Here is a 19,330-nt window from a genome sequence, read left to right as displayed (position 1 = left end):
AGTTATATTGTAATCCATCAATGCATAAGTAAATTATGGCGCAGACACGAAAATGTGTTCTCTGACCTTTAAATTTCTCGCGTGACCATGACCGTGACATCGTCTCTATGAGGACAGACAGACAGACAGACAGGCAGACTGACGGACGGACAGACTGACGAACGGACGGGCGGACGAAGTGTATTCCTATGATCCCCTCCCCACTCTGTGGAGGGGGATTAATAAACTTTATTTTTATGTTTGAAGGTTTGAATTCAACTGCACATAAATTCAACATGTTAATATTGTTTCCGATCCCTATCATAGCTGTTTTGTTCTTGCAATGAGAGTTTAAAATGCATGTTTTGTACTTTATATGTTATATTCATTAATTTGATTACTTACAACTAGTTTAGCCATTTTTAAGGGCTTTGTGACAAAATTTTGCAGGGGACCTTCCGTTGTTCATTGAGATAAATTAAGACGCCTTAACCAGAAATGATATTTCTTTTCGTGTTGTTTTCCTTAAGTTTAAGGGGAAATCAGTCAATAACATCATAAACTACATGTTGTTTTTTCTTTATTCTTTTGTCCTAAGTACATTTATTATAAATAAAAAACTTGTTTCAAATAACAAACATGGATAACAGACTGTAAAGAGATAAAACACATGTACACTAGATATCAAACAGCCCCGTATTCAGTAACTTTTGGAGCCTAATTTCGATGTTTTGTAGCTAAAAGCTTACTTACACAATTGCCAATGCTCTGCTTTTGTTTTCATAAGGCATAGCTTTATATAAGGAATGAATTGCGGGATTGGTGTCATTATCGGGGTATGAACGCAGTTGGGCTGGTTAATGCGTGTGGAGTCAAGGCCTCCACCGTACTTTAACCACACCCAACTGCCTTCATTTCCCATATAATGACATCAATCCACAATTCGTAACTTGTATTTACACCAATATTTCATTCAAGAATTGTTAAAAGAATATTTATTTCATTTAAAAGCTTACAGTATTTTTTTTCACCTATTCTGTAAATAGAGCAACATGACTTTAACCGGAAACAGTTTATCATATGATGTCACAATAATGCTTGAAAAAAATCACTACAAAACACTTTTTAACTTCAAATTGAAATGCTAATAACAACAGTACAGCTTCTGACTCCACACAGTTTAAACAGACCAACTGTGTTCATACCCAAATAAAGACACCAACCCCACAATTCATTCCTTTAATGTTTGAAGTATATTTTCAGCCCGAGATTCCGCCCGATTCCCCTCCTGAACAAGAGTGACACTCACAAAATACGCCCATCAATAATTTCTTGGATTCTAAGACAACTTACTGTCACATTGGCCCTTTGAGAAGCAAGCTTTTCAAGAAGCAAATGATTTCCCAAAGACGATCAACGTGTTCGGGATTTGAAAAACAACATTCATGTAAAAATCGTCTCCAAGAGATGATTCATCCTTAATCGTACCCAAGAGACAATCAGTGTGTACTTGGCAAAGCATTTATACCGGCAAACAACATTCTTGGTAAAGATTTTATAGCTACAAACATTTTCAGCAAGTTTGGTGAAGGTCAGATGAGAATTGTTCAAGTTAGAGAGTAGACAAAGCTTAAATGGCAAGGGCAGTAATCCTGAAGTGCTTCGGGGCATTTGGCTGATTATCATACTTGACCGATTTATTTTACCAACAAATATTTTCAGCAAGTTTGGTGAAGATCAGATGATAACTGTTCAAATTAGACAGTGGACAAAGCAAAAATGGCAAATTTTGACCAATTCAAGGGCCATAATCCTGAAGAGCCTGGCTGGTTATAGAACTTTGCCAAGAATATATACCAACAAACATTTATAGTAGCAAGTTTGGTGAAATTCGGATAAAAACTGTTCAAAAAAAAAAAGTTTGAGAGTAGACAAAGCTAAAATGGCCAATTTTGATAAATTCAGGGGGCCATAACTCTGGAGTGCCTAAAGCGATTAGGCTGGTTATCGAACTTGACCTAGATATTTCACCAACAAACACTTTCATGAAGTTTGGTGGAAATTAGATGAGAGATGTTCAAGTTAGAGAGCGGACAAAGCTAAAATGGACAGTTTTGACAAATTCAGGGGGCCATAACTCTGGAGTGCCTAAAGCGATTTGGCTGGTTATTGAACTTGACCGAGATATTTCACCAACAAACACTTTCATGATGTTTGGTGGAAATTGGATGAGAAATGATCAAGTTAGAGAGCGGACAAAGCTAAAATGGCCAATTTTGACAAATTCAGGGGGCCATAACTCTGGAGTGCCTAAAGCGATTTGGCTGGTTATCGAACTTGACCTAGATATTTCACCAACAAACACTTTCATGAAGTTTGGTGGAAATTGGATGAGAAATATTCAAGTAAGAGAGCGGACAAAGCTAAAATGGACAATTTTGACAAATTCAGGGGGCCATAACTCTGGAGTGCCTAAAGCGATTTGGCTGGTTATTGAACTTGACCGAGATATTTCACCAACAAACACTTTCATGACGTTTGGTGGAAATTGGATGAGAAATGATCAAGTTAGAGAGCGGACAAAGCTAAAATGGCCAATTTTGACAAATTCAGGGGGCCATAACTCTGGAGTGCCTAAAGCGATTTGGCTGGTTATTGAACTTGACCTAGATATTTCACCAACAAACACTTTCATGAAGTTTGGTGGAAATTGGATGAGAAATGTTCAAGTTAGAGAGCGGACAACATTGTGGAGCCGCCATGAGTGTTCCCATAATACGGCCATCGTAAGATGGGCGTATAAAAAGTATATATTTTCCCAAGCCAAAGTAAAAAGAACATTATATGAATCAAGTTAGTATTTTTCCCCTTTTTGACAAAAAGACACTATTTTTCTTCTATCAAATGGCACTGCCAACATTCCCTTAAAAAGTGGAAAAAACTGTGCATAATTTTATATTTGTACTGTTTCTAGCAACATGTGTACTAACTTTCATTGTAATATATTGACCGTTTTTTATGCGTAAGGTCAAAGTTTGTGTACAATGGCGATAACAACACCAAAGCAACAACAACACCAAGGCTCTGACAGATGAACCTCTCTCTTCAAATAAACAATGAACTAAATATCTATCTCATTGGATTATTCTTGGCATTGATAATATACATACAAAGTGATGGCTATAACAAAGGTATCATTCTAAATATAATATGCTTTTTTAAACATAAAAAAATTAATTTAATTTTAACACGCTTATGATATGATAATTATGAAAATACCTTTTAAATACTAATACATGTATAATGGAATAAAAACAAAAAAACTCCCATCAATAGCATACAATGTCCTGTTACATATATATATATATGTTTTTATACATGTGTATATACATTTGAATATGGCAATGTTATGATAGCTCATATACTCCATCTATGATATCATTTATAACACATCATTTATAACCAGAGAAAACAGATTTTCAGTGTCAATAATTCCCGGCAAACATGGATTTAATGAGCTTAGTTGAAATAGCAGTAAGAAAATGTTTACAAACTTGAATCTAGACATTAAGAACACATCTACTTAATAAACAAAAAATCATTGAAATTAATATATATAATGATTCCATAAACAAACTAATTAATATTATTGTGAACTGATTTATTAAAAGTTATTATTACACAAAGCACTGATTGTTCAGACCTTCTTTAAGTTAATAACTAGATTAACCATGTCGTTGGACATTTTTAAACGTGAATCATTTCAGGATTTGCTCACACATTTAAATATAAACATCAACTGCTGAAACAGTTGTCTCAAATACAATGTATTGTTAGAAATACAGCGGATCAAAAGTGTAGCAATTAAACTTCTGGAGCAGTAACAACTTTAAAGTTAACAATGCTGTTAACTTTAACAAAATTCTGAACAAATGGCTCATTATAACAGAACATGACATTATGCCCATACACATTCTGACCCAATTTGATGATCATTTCTCAAAAGCTTAATTCTCAAGTTTTTTTATCATACAAGACTGATATAAGGCAATTTCTATAATCAAAGGGTGATAACTCTCAATTGACTAGGACATTATACAGGTAGCTTGCTATTGAACTTGTCTGAGATATTATGCCCATACATATTGTGCCAAAAATTGGTGATTATTGGATTAAGATGTCTATAGTTATTAATCAGACAACATTGATTTTAGGTATTTTCTACAATTAAAGGGCGATAACTCTCGAATGACCAAGAAATATGGCTGGTTATCAAGATTGTTTGAGATATTACATTCATACACATTTTGTACCAAAGTAAGCGATGATTTGACAAGGGCTAAAGTTATTGATCTGACAAGACCAATTTAAGGTACTTTCAATAATGAAAGGGCAATAACTCTTGAGTTACAGAAGCAATTGGCTAGTTATCAAATTTGTCCAATAGTTACGCCCATACACATTCTGATTCATATAAAGGTAGTTTCTATCATAAAAGGGTGATTACTCTCAAGTGACCAGGGTGATATTTAATGGCTGGTTATCGAACTTGTCCAAGATTTTATGCCTTGATTATTTCATTATATATACGGGCATATAAAAAGCGAGTTTTTGTCAAGCTGTACAATTTTACTGAAAAAAGTATCATATAGTATTGCATTAAATGGCAACAAATGTAACATTCTTTAGATCACATCACCAATGAAAATTTTACTCATTTTTGGTAAATATTTTGACACTAAATTAGTAGGGCGAAATGTCAATAATACAAAGAAAATATTTAATGGTTGAATTACACACAAAACCAGTTATGTAATGAGATAAATGAAAATACAGTCAATCCTCGTTGGCTCGAAATCACTTGGCTCGAACTCCTTATTGGCTTGATATGAAGGACCAATTTCTTTATACTCAACGTAAGCACTCACGTCTGGCTCGAACTTTGCGAGGCTCGAGGTATTTTCGCCAGTCCCTGTGAGTTCGAGCCAAAGGGGTTCGACTGTATTGTATTATGCTAGAGTGACATAAAATAGGAAAATCCATCTACTAGATACATGTTTTACTCCATTGAATAAAAAAAGGTTTGATCTAAGCTCAATCGGCATCAAAAGTACATAAAATATATACAGTCTTTAATATTAAAACACAAATAAAATAGTCTCTTTTTATGCTCTGAATCAGTGATTCATTTTTAACACCACTTGAATACATACCCTTGAATACAAGGGTATTTGTTTTCTTTTCATAACCATGGGTTTTGAGGGAATAACTATCAGTCCTTAAGGTATGAAATTTTGGATATATATTCATTTTAAAATAATTCATCCTGCAAATGCACATACATCAATGAAAATGGTCATCTTTTAAAGGGTCAGACATAAAAAAAATCTGCATAAAAAATAATACCCCATATCAGGTCACTCTCCAACCCCATAACTTATAATATTAGTTACAACTCACAAAACTTGTTTAAATAATTTATGTTTTATAATAAATTATTGCAAACTATAATTTATACACCATTTTTTGCCATTGTTAAAATCACTAACAGTAAAAATGACACATTTTTTGCAATAAAAGAGGCCCCAGCCTCAGTTCTAAAATGGCGAGAAAAATACTGTTCTCTTATGAATATGCCTCGCCACTACACTCTTTATACATGGAAAAAGTATGAAAAAATTTAAATAAATGTAATATTTGATAATTGTGAATTAAGCCACAAAGTCCGAAGTTAAAAAAGCGCCAAAATATTGCTTTATTTTTATATCAGTCAATCCCCTGCTTTTTTTATTTGATTAATACATTCAAATGAAGAAAACAAAATAATGCATTAAAATCCAAAAAGACAATTTTGGCATCACCCAAAATTTTCTGACAGCCTTTAAAGCTGCACTCTCACATATTGAACGTTTTGACAACTTTTTTATTTTTTGTCTTGGAATGAGCCAATTTTGTGTAAATATCTAAAAACCAGTGAAATAAGACTATAAGACTGCTGACAAAAGATTAGATCACATTTTTTTCATATGTTTGTTCAAAAAGAAATTATTTATGGCTAAAAGCCTTACTAAGTAAGTACTAAACGCTTCAAGAAAAATGCATAAAACCTCTATTTTTTATTATAAATATGAGAACCTGTGATCTAAATTTTTGTCAGTAGTCTTAGATGACTGGTTTCCATGCATTTTTCGCAAAAATTGGCTCATTCCAAGACACAAAATAAAAAGTTGTCAAAAGGTTCAATCTGTGAAAGTGCTGCTTTAATGTGTTTCTCTTTCAAATCATAATAAGTTAAGCGAGCCAAATAAAACTCATAGCTCAGAGTTGATACATACATGTACAAACTTTATACAGTTTAAATTAAAATTGAACTTAATTCAAACAGATATTTAAGATATGGTTTGAGCATCATCCTCTTTTGTCACCATTATAGACGAAGTCACAGATTTGTTGGTGCTTTCCACCCCGAATATTTCTTCATTAGCGATATAAGGTGTCTCCACAAAGCTAAACTCTTTCCCTAAGATCAAATTAAGCGCGGACTGTTCGTAATGATGGCATCCCGAATACAAATACCTTGGTCGTTTTTCGCTACAATATCCACCAGAGTTTTGCGAACCGGTAGGACTAATACACTCCTCTACTAACGCACATTTTATCCATGGCAGCATTATTTTCGTCCGAACCTTTTCGGTATTAAACACAACTAGATGGCTAGTTTTCACCGCCCTGTGGAAATAATACTGCTCCTTTTTGACATCAAAAAATGTGTACATCTTGAAATAAGTTATACTAGATGTTGTATCTTTGATTGACCACGCGACTATTCCAATCTCCCTGGCCTTTGAAATCACACCGGCGATACTTTGCATTCCATTGATGAAGTATTCCTGTGGGTTGGACCATATAACAGCGTGGTAAGAGTTTAGACTCTCCTGGAAAGAAAACAAGGTCAGTATTCAACCGTAGAATGCGAAATCATTTGTCTGATTTATATCAGGTCTTAAAAGCTGCACTTTCACAATTTGCATGTTTTGACAACTTTTTTTATGCTACAACGCATGGGAACAAATGATATAAGACTGCTGGCAAAAAAACAGATTGCAGATTTTCATATTTAAGTTCAAAATTTGATGTTTTATGCATTTTTCTTAAACCGTTAGTAACGCTTTAAGCCATAAAACATTCATTTTCGAAAGGAAATGAAAATTTGCGATCTGATCTTTTGTCAGCAGCCTTATATCACTGGTTTGCAGATATTTACACAAAAATTGGCTCATTACAAGACAAAAATTGAAAAAGTTGTCAAGACGGTAAATCTGTGAGAGATCAGCTTTTAATAAGTTTAATTACTGATTCAGACTCCTAAGCTCTGGAAAGGGCTTAATTTAATTAATTATTTCATAAACACATTGTATTCTGCTCTTGAAAATATAAGAATTTGAAATATTCAAAAAAATAAGTATTTACCTTCATGCCAATAAAAAAAACATTAAACTCTTAAAACACAAAATGTCAATAGATGCATGTGTACCCTGTATAATATTTAATTTGATACAAGCAGCATCCACACTAAATGACTCGATCCTGTCGAAATTTTACTATACAACGGTGGTGTGAACGCCAATGCTAGTCTGCTTTTTTCCTAAACAAGGTGCACAACTCTATAATTATTAAAGTGAGCCTTGCGATAAATGTACATCTTGTAACTGGCAACATGTGAGTTTCATCACAATATCTTGAACATTATCTAAGTTATGGCCAAGGTTAATTTTTATTCATAAATAGGTTACCCTCTTATTTGGCATGCAAAAGAAATACAATTTGTTCAGGCAGTAATTGACATCATTTGATTTTTTACCTGTAAAAGGAGAGGTACATACGCCCCCAGACTGTTCGAGCGTACATGTGAAGGGTATCTGTTGAAGACAAACGTCTTCACTTCACAGTTGTATACGCTACCATTGCACGCTTTTGATAGCTGTAAATAAAGGTCATACACATGTAAAAAGTAACCACTGAAATATTATCTGGAAGGAAAACAGATCGACTTTGAAAACATGGAGAATCCTTTACAAACAATGAGATGCTAACAACAAACAGAGAGGTGTACCACAAACATGAAGATTTTCCACAAACAGGGAGTTTTTTCCATAAACAGTAAGAAGTGTTCCAACCACAAACAGGGAGAAGTTTTCCACCAATGGAGAAGTTTATTACAGAAGTTTTCAATAAACAGGGAGAATTGTTCACAAACAGGGAGAAGTTTTTCACTAACAGTGAGAGGTCTTAAAATTACAAACTGGGAGAATATTTCCACAAAGAGGAAGAAGTTTGTCACAAACTGGGAAAGGATTTTGGCAAACATGGAGAAGTTCTCCACAAAGAGGGAAAACTTTTCCACAAATAGGCTACATGTAGGTGTTAGAACAAAATTTTACCATGATTATATAGTTATTTTACCATTATTATTTAGTAATTTTACCATGATTACAGTGATTTTTTGGTGCTATTTACTGCCTTCTAAAGGCTGTTTCCCCTTGCAAAAATCTGTCCATTTTTCCCAAAATTTATAATATTTTCCCTATTTGATCTAATTTTTTCCCAATTTATCAATGCAAATTTTCGTTAATGAATAAAAAAGCAATGAATTTCACAGCATAATGTAATTGTATACATAAAAAAGTTAAAAACATGCTTATTTGCCATTATTTGTTTTGGCCTCATTTTGTATTTTTCCCAAAGTGACTGGTTTTCCCAATTTGCAAGGCACAGGCAGTAAAAATAATTCCAAAAAAATCACTGGATTATATAGTTATTTTAATTTACCATGATTATATAGTAATTTCATTAATTTGTTCCTTAAATAACAAGATCTATGGAATAATTCAAATTTATCAAACATAACATATTGTAACATTAAAATAAAACTTAACCAATATTTTTAGTATTAATGATGGATGGATTTCCTTAAAGTGACACTCTTATTCAAAATCAATACTTACACATGTAAATTACAAACATAAATTTTGACTAATAAACCTTAAACTACTAACTAAATTATGCATTTATGGAAAATATTTACTACTGGTAACAAAATTGTAACTGTGAATAATAGCAGAGAGTGCAAAAAATATTAAATGACTGGTGAATGCTAAAAGATTTGCTGTAGTCTACTATAGTCTCATAAGGTCGAATAGAAATAGCTTGTTTTATTCTAATTTCTTTCAAATTAAACTTGATATCTTTTATAAGAACCATTGTTTCTGACATTGATTCTTCCTTTTTTGGAATATCAAAAAAAAAAATTAATTGTGGTAAACTTTATTTAGGAGAAAGGGTGCATCTTTAAGCTACACAGCCTTACCATAGTATTTTCCTTGCCACTGATCCCAAGATCGTAGAACACAACCAGCTTCTTCGGAACATACTTCTTTACGGAATTAAGGAACCTGACTGCCTCGTCATAACAGCCAGATAACAATGGAACGACAATCACGGGATCTTTCGCTAGAACTTCGGCATCCAGAAGTCTTTTAGCTCTAACAGCCCTTGTGACATTTTTTGGCACAACTGTTAAAGGGGGTTTAATCGTTGAATATGGAAAATCCAAAATGTCGAGATATTTTTTGTCAACTTCAAGCAGTTCTTTCTTGGTTTGACGTATGTTTGTTGGAATATGGATGTTCGATATTTGACGATGTGTTTCTGTGACGATGGTGTGGAGGTTGGGTGACGGGTCGACAAGGATGTATAATGTTGTTAATGTTGCGAGGATAAACAACACCAAAACATAGAAGTTCTTTGTCTTCATCTGTTCCCTGAATGACTTTCCTGAAAGCAAAAACCAAAGGCTTTATGTAACAATGATATTGTCATCTTTTGGGAATGTTGTTAAAGTGATCTTTTAACCCCAATTTCTCGAAACTTCTCCAGTCTCCCATAACAGGATTAAGTTAAGCTCACTAATTTTGTTTTTGTAAAATTTGCGTTATATTTCCATTCTTTAAGATTTTTTAGACTTTAAATAGGAATTATCTTTATGATAATTACAATTTTATTTTTTTAATTAATCCAAATCAAGTTTAAGTACATGTATGTCTTTTGGCCTATTGAAATTAAAGCTACATTGTACTTAAGCCTGTTAACCATAAGAAGTTTCAAGAAATTGGGGTCAGAAGCTTAAAAGGTTTTCAACAACAAATTGAAACACACACTAAAAAAGTTTTTGTTTTTTTTCCACCTGACTACAAAAACGGAGTAGAGTTGACGCCTATTTTGTAGGTAAGGTCAGGTAACCTCAACCAAATGTATATGTTAAGGCTGAAAGGATAGTGAAACTAATTAGTAATGGCATCATACCTGCGAAATCATGGTTTCCTCGTGCACATGTTACAGGTAAAGCATACAATTAATAACATTATATATTTTACAACAATTTTGAAGAAAATTATGATAACTTATACAAAGTCACTCTTGTTGGCACGATGTTGCGCAAGAATGTAGTCTTGTGTTGTGGGGGAAACCATATTTGCAATTAATGAGTTAAAGGGGCATAAGAAATTAAAATAGATCCAAACATTTTTAACAATGTGTATGGAAAAGGGCTCCTCCTTACGGTTCTGTTGCAAGCTGGGTAAGAAGAGATGAACCTTGACCCATCCACCCAATTACAGAAGGCTTTGACAAAGAAACTGATAATGTAAAATCCATAGTACCGTAGAGTAAGTTTCCCAATTGATATACAGGGATGGAGATATTAGGGATAAATTCGTCAGCAATTTCATTTGAAAAACAAGAGCTGTCACAGTATGTGACGAATGCCCCCGAATGTGACATTGACCTACGAACAAGGTCAGTACATGAAAAGTTGATCTTGCCTTTACGTGTCAAATACATATGGCAAGTTATTTTAAATTGCCTCTGAACATAAAAAATACCACCCATACTTGACAACCTACACTGTTATGTCCTTATATTCAGAATTCCCTTGTGAATAAACACTAAGTGTATCTTTCACCTTAGAGGTAGGGACATGGGTCTTGCACACGACACGTCGTCTTCGTATGTGGAACACATGTAGCAAGTGATTTTAAAATCTGTCCATACAAGGGAAAGTAACAGCCCTGACACGACAACCTATACTCTATGTCGTTATATGCAGCACTCCATTGTGAATAAACACTAAGTGTGACCTTGACCTTTGAGGTAGGGACACGGGTCTTGCACGCGACACGTCGTCTTGGTATGTGGAACACATGTGTCAAGTTTTTTTTTTAAATCTGTCTATACAAGGGAAAGTTACAGCCCGGACACGACAACCTATACTCTATGTCCTTATATGCAGCACTCCATTGTAAATAAACTCTAAGTGTGACCTTGACCTTTGAGGCAGGGACACAGGTCTTGCACACGACACGTCGTCTTGGTATGTGGAACACATGTGGCAAGTTATTTTAAAATCTGTCCATACAAGGGAAAGTTACAGCCCGGACACGACAACCTATACTCTATGTCCTTATATGCAGCACTCCATTGTAAATAAACTCTAAGTGTGACCTTGACCTTTGAGGAAGGGACACGGGTTTTGCACGCGACACGTCGTCTTGGTATGTGGAACACATTTGGCAAGTTATTTTAAAATCTGTCCATACAAGGGAAAGTTACAGCCCGGACACAACAACCTATACTCTATGTCCTTATATGCAGCACTCCATTGTGAATAAACACTAAGTGTGACCTTGACCTTTGAGGTAGGGACACGGGTTTTGCACGCGACACGTAGTCTTGGTATGTGGAACACATTTGGCAAGTTATTTTAAAATCTGTCCATACAAGGGAAAGTTACAGCCCGGACACGACAACCTGTACTCTATGTCCTTATATGCAGCACTCCATTGTGAATAAACACTAAATGTGACCTTGACCTTTGAGGTAGGGACACGGGTCTTGCACGCGACACGTAGTCTTGGTATGTGGTACACATGTGGCAAGTTATTTTAAAATCTGTCCATACAAGAGAAAGTTACAGCCCGGACACAACAACCTATACTCTATGTCCTTATATGCAGCACTCCATTGTGAATAAACACTAAGTGTGACCTTCACCTTTGAGGTAGGGACACAAGTCTTGCACGCCACACGTTGTCTTGGTATGTGGAACACATATGGCAAGTTATTTTAAAATCTGTCCATACAAGGGAAAGTTACAGAGCTGGACGGACGGACGGTGCGATTTTAATATGCCCACCTTCAGGGGCATAAAAAGGTTTGTGCACACTTTATACTGTGATTGCTGACCCTACAAGTGAAATTGTTATGGTTAAAAAACATGGCTTTATTTTTTTAGACTGCCAGCAAAGAAAATAAAAAAGTGTGTTGGTGAATATAATGGAAGCGTAAGTGTCAGGCTTGCCATGCATCTATTTTTTATGGCTACGGTATTAGTCCAAGAGCACATGAGTGCCACAGGCATAATGATATTTTATAGAGATCAATGTTCTGGACCACAATAATAACAAGACCCAGGGTGCCAACATTCCAGGGTGGCTGGGGTCAACTTGTTGCATCCACACATTACTCTGCACTATTGTAGTTATGGAATATTTGCAACAGTAACAGTGGTCAAAATTAGCACAAGTCTGCAAATTCAAATTCAAACTCTGGGTTTTATACAGCTGGGCTTGTTCAAAAATGTGATGCCAAGCAGAAATATATATATATGAATTCGGGCTTATATTCATCCAAAAAGACTAATGCCGATGACTGCAGTACAGTCTTGAAGTTTTACAACATCCACAATACAACCCAGACCTCTCACCAAGTGACTTCTAGTAGAATCCCCACATCAAGCCATGTCTACCCGGACTTTGTTTTCAGAAACAAAGTGCTGTTGGGAGAGCCTTTACCAGTTTATCAATTGTACACCTAAATATATAAACAAGAGGGCCAAATGGCCCTGAATCGCTCACCTGTCATATATTGCACATTGGTTTGATAAGAAATCTGGATGGTTCAAAGTAGTTAAGGTTTTTTAGAAGTCTGGGTCATTTTTTACCCCAATGCCAAAGTTTGGACAATAAAGGTAGAGGTCCACTTAATGATGTATTATGCCAAATAGCTCTAATCCTTGTGACTTCGGAGAGAATTTTTTTTTTATGCTTCTATTATATACAAATATTGAAAACCTAAGCCTATGAACACGGGGCGTGGCCAATTTTGACCCCAGGGCTAAAGTTTGAACAATCTTAATAGTGGTCCAATAAACGATGCTTCATACCAAATATCTAAGGCCTTCGCCTTTTGGTTTCGGAGAAGAAGATTTTTTAAGTTTTCATCATATACATATATAAGGAAACCCATGACCGCCCGGGTGGGGCCATTTTTTGACCCCAGGGCCAAAGATTGAACAATATTGGTACAAGTCAACTAGATGATATATCATGCCAAATATCTAAGCTCTTGTCACTACTTGATTTTACGTGTGTATCTATATATGTTTATTTGTTATTAATTGTTGTATGTGGCCCATATTGAAAATTGGTATGTGTACTAAATATGTTATCCAGTTTAGATTAAGACGTTACTTGTCTTTGTGAGTTCGGAGAAGATTTTTTAAGTTATCACTATAACACATATAGAGAAAACCCATCAGCCCCGGGGTGTGGCCAATTTTGACCCCAGGGCCATAATTTGAACAAATTTTGTAGAGGTCCACTAGACGATGAATCATGCCAAATATCTAAGCTCTAAGCCACGTAAGTTCAGAGGAGATGATTTTTAAAGTTTTCACTATAAACATATAGAGAAAACCCATGACACCCCAAGGGGGCGGGGCCAATTTTGACCCCAAGGCCATAATTTAAATAATCTTTGTAGAAGTCCACTAGACGATGAATCATGCCAAATATCTAAGCTCTAGTCCAAGTAAGTTCAAAGGAGAAGATTTTTGAAGTTTTAACTATAAACATATAGAGAATACCCTAACCCCCCGGGGCGGGGCCATTTTTGACCCCAAGGCCATAATTTGAACAATCTTTGTAAAGGTCCACTAGACGATGAATCATGCCAAATATCTAAGCTCTAGTCCATGTAAGTTCAGAGGAGAAGATTTTTGAAGTTTTAACACTAAACATATAGAGAATACCCATGACCCCCCCCCCACCCCCGGGGCGGGGCCAATTTTGACCCCAGGGCCATAATTTAAACAAACTTTGTAGAGGTCCACTAGACGATGAATCATGCCAAATATCTAAGCTCTAGGCCAAGTAAGTTCAGAGGAGAAGATTTTTGAAGTTTTAACTATAAACATATAGAGAAAACCCATGACCCCCCGGGGCGGGGCCAATTTTGACCCCAAGGCCATAATTTGAACAATCTTTGTAAAGGTCCACTAGACGATGAATCATGCCAAATATCTAAGCTCTAGTCCAAGTAAGTTAAGAGGAGAAGATTTTTGAAGTTTTAACTATAAACATATCAAGTATACCCATGACCCCCGGGGCGGGGCCAATTTAGACCCCAAGGCCATAATTTGAACAATCTTTGTAGAGGTCCACTAGACGATGAATCATGCCAAATATCTAAGCTCTAGGCCAAGTAAGTTCAAAGGAGAAGATTTTTGAAGTTCACTATAAACATATAGAGAAAACCCATGACCCCCCGGGGCGGGGCCAATTTTGACCCCAAGGCCATAATTTGAACAATCTTTGTAAAGGTCCACTAGACGATGAATCATGCCAAATATATAAGCTCTAGGCCAAGTAAGTTCAGAGGAGAAGATTTTTTTAAGTTCTCACTATAAACATATACAGAAAACCCATGACCCCCCGGGGCGGGGCCAATTTTGACCCCAGGGCCATAATTTGAACAAACTTTGTAGAGGTCCACTAGACGATGAATCATGCCAAATATCTAAGCTCTAGGCCAAGTAAGTTCAGAGGAGAAGATTTTTTAAGTTTTCACTATAAACATATAGAGAAAACCCATGACCCCCCGGGGCGGGGCCAATTTTGACCCAAGGGCCATAATTTGAACAATCTTGGTAGAGGACCATTTGGTGATCCTACCTACCATATATCAACGGCCTAAGCCTTGTGGTTTGGGAGAAGAAGATTTTTAAAGTTTTTCCTTTTGGTTGCCATGGCAATCAGAGTTCTGCATGGAATTGAATTCTTTGAACAACTTTGATAGAAGACCACCCAAGGAACATCCCTATGAAGTTTTATTAATATTGGCCCAGCGGTTAAGGAGGAGATGTCTTTTAAGTAAATTGTTGACGCACGACGCACGACGGACGCCGGACAAAAGGCGATCACAAAAGCTCACCTTGTCACAAAGTGACAGGTGAGCTAAAAAGATATGTTCACCTCTGAACGATCCAAAAAACACCTTTGCCTGCCTCAACATGAATTCTCCAACTCTCTGCACCGAACCCTTCTGCTCACTGGGTCGCTGTGTGTCCTCCAACATGCATTCTCTTTAGCCAGTGTGATAGGAAGAACCACTGCATTGATTGCAATAAAACTACTGGGAAGTTAGGCAACCTGAAAGAAAAACATTTGAAATAAAAATCCATCTTAGTCAGTCTTTGCCAATCTCGTACACCAGAGTGATAAATCGAGAAATGCTTTATGCTTTAGATTTATCATTTATTTATCAAACCTCTGATGAATGAGAATGGTCTTTGCAAAAGTTGTAAACTTTTACAGGATATAAGCGCTCTGGCTCGGTCTAAATAGCAGGATGAGGGACCCCCGCTGCCCTTTTGCAGCACTCTGCTGCCTTTTTACTACACCCTGCTATGCCCTTTTGTTTGACAGAGTAAGTTTTCAGAAATCGGTATAAACAAATAAATGTACATAATTTTGACACTGAAGTAAGAAAACAGCTAAGATATTCATAACAAACTATTTAGTATTTAAAGTAGATACAGCACATTTTAAATAAAAATTGAACATTGGCCCATGCAAGTGCTGCAATTTAAGGCTCATTCAATGTGCATCTAAAGTGCCCTTTCTGATGTATCACCTTGCCCTTTTCAAAACCTGGCTGGAGCACTGGATAAGATGAGTCATTATGACCTTATACATGGTCAATCATACAGGAATGACGCTTCAACGTTATGTTGACCTACATTCAACATTTTTATAATAAGAAATCTCACTTCACTTCTTTTGTGAATTTTGTGTTTGAAAAACAGCATTGAACTTTTGAGAAACAAACTTTAACTCCATAGGTAATTGTTAAATTGAATTATTATTGGTATTAATCATGATTTCATATACATGTGATTTCGAGGGGCAAGTATTAACAGGTTGTGTAAGCAATATCAGACACTTCCGGAGGTTGTTTTTCTGTATATCTGTTTGTTTGCACAATATCTCAATTAAAATTGGATGAAATTTCCTGACAAAACTCTTTAAGACAATACGGTAGTCTTAAAAATGTTCAGATTCTGGCATTCAACGAGTTAGCCTATGCCTGTTACTACCAATACCGATACTTTTTGACATTTCATGCAAGGCTTGCTCAACTGATAAAGGCTTTCTTAGCAGAGGTCTGGTTTAGTCTGAAATAATAGACTTGTTATACGGAATTCTTCCAATCCCATAAGTCTTAACGGGTTTGTGCAAAATCCAGGGGGTTTGAAAAATATTGAAATTGTATTTAGTGAAGTATTTTATGTTTGAACTGGATAATAAAGGTTTATATCTATATTAAGTGCAAAGCTTTCCAATAAAACAAATCTTGACTGACACAGACAACAATTATGCCAAGCAGAACAAATCGACACTATCATAATAACTCGGCCACCTGTGACAAGCTTCGAGATAGACCACATAAATACATGCACCATGGCCAAAGTGTTCCGATTGATGTAAAATTGTGAACTGCAGCCTTGCATGTATATATCATTATGTTTTGACAGAATGAAACGAAGAAAAACCCATCAAACTCATAGTACTCATTGGATATTTATGTTTTTGTGTACGGAACTAATATAAAATAACATTATCTGGTAATATTTCTTGTTTTTATGATATTTTATAGACTCAGTATGCTTTAACCCGGAATCCCGATCGGAATTACTACCCACTTTTGGTACAAAACAATTTGTATGTGAAGGATTTGCCATATCAAAAATCGTAAAAAAAGTATTGTCAACATACAATTATTTGGACTACAACTTAGTCCACCTAAATGGCCGTCAACCAGTCTTTTGACAATTTTTAGACTATGGCAGACTGGTGACACATGAAATGTCAAAATAATAAAAAAGTATCCCTGATCGCTCATTATTGTAGCTAGACTACAACTCAGCCATGGTCGAATTGTTCCAATTGTTTTAAAACTGTTAACTGCAGCCTTGCAGGTGCCTTTTAAGTATATTTCATAATTTATGACAGAATGAAATGAAGAAAACCCATCAAACTCATTATTATTTGTTGAATATTATTTTTTTTATTTACGGAACTAATGTTAAATAACATTATCTCGTAATTTTTCTTGTTTATATAATATTTTATAGATTCAATACGCTTTAACCCGGAATCCTGATCGGAATAACTAGCCGCTTTTGGTACAAAACAATTTATATGTGAAGGAATTGCCATATCAAAAATCGTAAAAAAAAGGCAGTCAACATACAATTATTTGGACTAATGTCTGGTTGTCACAGGTATTACTGAAAAATTGTTATGTGGGTTTTCCCTGTTACAGTCCACCAATAGCAAATAGTGTCTTTTATATTTACTTACCAATTTTAACATCAAGAAATCAAGTGTTATCCGAATTGCTCCGTGTCCGAAACAAATTAGAAATACGATTGCATTTAAATCACAGTTATGGACACGTGCATTGGTAATCAAAATACTCAAACATGTTCTTAAGATACTCGTGGCCATACCTCGCAAATTTAATCCTCTATAGAAGCAAAGTAGGGAAGAAAATACAGAAAAAATAATGTCTCGATTTATCAGGGGAAGTAACTCTGATGATCAATGTGACTGGTAGCGCTCGTTACAAAAATTCGACCCCCTACGCAGTGTTCTTACCTTGAAATAGCCGACGAAATAATATGGTTACTGAATTATAAGATGGTGGTAATATCGATCTACACCAAGTTTTATAATAATTTACTTACTTTCTTTTTTTCATGCATAACTTGTTTGTTTTCTTCTATTACACGGAAGTAAACTTACCTTAACCATACTGAAAACTATTTCGAAAACAAACGGCTAGGTGCTGTTAATTTTACCATATATATATATATAAGTATCTATCATGTGTGTTCGGTACGGATAGAAAATCCGACCCGAGTGCACGCGCGTAAGCCGGTAAAGAGGTTTACCGAGTTACCGGCCACGTAGCGTGACCGAAGGACCGATTTTTCTTTCCGTACCGGAAAAACATGATTGATATTTTTTCTTGCATATCTAAAGTTATCAACTTGTGGAAGAATTGAGGTAAAAAACGCACTTTTATACATTTTACCAAAAAGCGCGTGAAACGTTGTTTACTGACGTCATAAAGCGCAGTAATTTTAAATCACTATTGATGTCAAATAGTAACTATTTAAATCGCGTTATTACGATTATTCATTATCTATTTAAATTGATTGCATACTTATAATTGATTGCGCTTTATTGAAATGAAATAATGTACTTTTCATAAACCATACATTAAAAGAAATAAGAAGTAGCGCTTTGTTGCGCATAACTCATCTTACATGGTGGTGTAAGATGCGTTTTTACAGCACTGGTCAAATGACCGGGAACACACGTCCGGTATGCAAGAATACCTCTCTCATAACCGGACCCACATGATAGATACTTATAGTTATATGGTAAAATTAACAGCACCTAGCCATTTATTTTCGAAATAGTTTTCAGGAAGGTTAAGGTAGTTCGCGTAGAGTAGTTCGCGTAGAGTTTTGTTTCCGCAAGTAGTATGCATAACCAGCATAATGTTCAATGAATAATAAACATAGCAACTTTTGTATTCATTCCAAAAGCGTTTACATTTTATATTACTTCAAGCGCAAAACATACTCGATAGCGCCACCACTAGGGCAACAGCGCCACCACTTTTATAAATATGTGCATTTTTCTTTTTTAAGAAGTGCTTATCAGTTTTGTTGTGTTCCGGCATAAGTACTATACATAACAGTTATGTTTGCATGCGTGAGAATGTTCTTACGAGGTGTGTTAGCATCGAAATGTACTTGCTATGCAATCAGATCACAAAATATGCACCAGTTCGATTCGGGAGAAAAGCTCCTGACACCACAGTTTGCACAATATTGCAACGAAATAGTAATCAGCCTACAGTAGTTCTAAGTGTTCTTACA

At 35.4% G+C, this 19,330-nt stretch overlaps 1 protein-coding gene across 2 annotated transcripts; it reads right to left on the bottom strand.

Moving 5' to 3' along the window:
- Positions 1–546: 546 nt before the first annotated feature.
- On the bottom strand, positions 547–17,976 carry LOC128202713 (uncharacterized). 2 transcript variants are annotated; one of them, XM_052903786.1, is made up of 5 exons: positions 17,888–17,976; positions 15,348–15,524; positions 9,347–9,813; positions 7,841–7,960; positions 547–6,914 (listed from the first exon to the last, which is right to left on the bottom strand). In XM_052903786.1, exons 2-5 carry the CDS (start codon positions 15,448–15,450, stop codon positions 6,369–6,371), a joined length of 1,236 nt encoding a protein of 411 aa, XP_052759746.1. In that variant the 5' UTR covers positions 15,451–15,524; positions 17,888–17,976; the 3' UTR covers positions 547–6,368. The 2 variants fall into 2 exon arrangements, with proteins under 2 accessions (XP_052759746.1, XP_052759745.1); XM_052903785.1 differs by having other exon boundaries at positions 17,739–17,964.
- Positions 17,977–19,330: the final 1,354 nt, after the last annotated feature.

This window comes from Mya arenaria, chromosome 9 (genome assembly GCF_026914265.1).
Source record: "Mya arenaria isolate MELC-2E11 chromosome 9, ASM2691426v1".
Classification (NCBI taxonomy): domain Eukaryota; kingdom Metazoa; phylum Mollusca; class Bivalvia; order Myida; family Myidae; genus Mya; species Mya arenaria.
The sequence above is the reverse complement of the archived record's forward strand: the minus strand, read 5'-3'. Positions and strand labels throughout refer to the sequence as shown.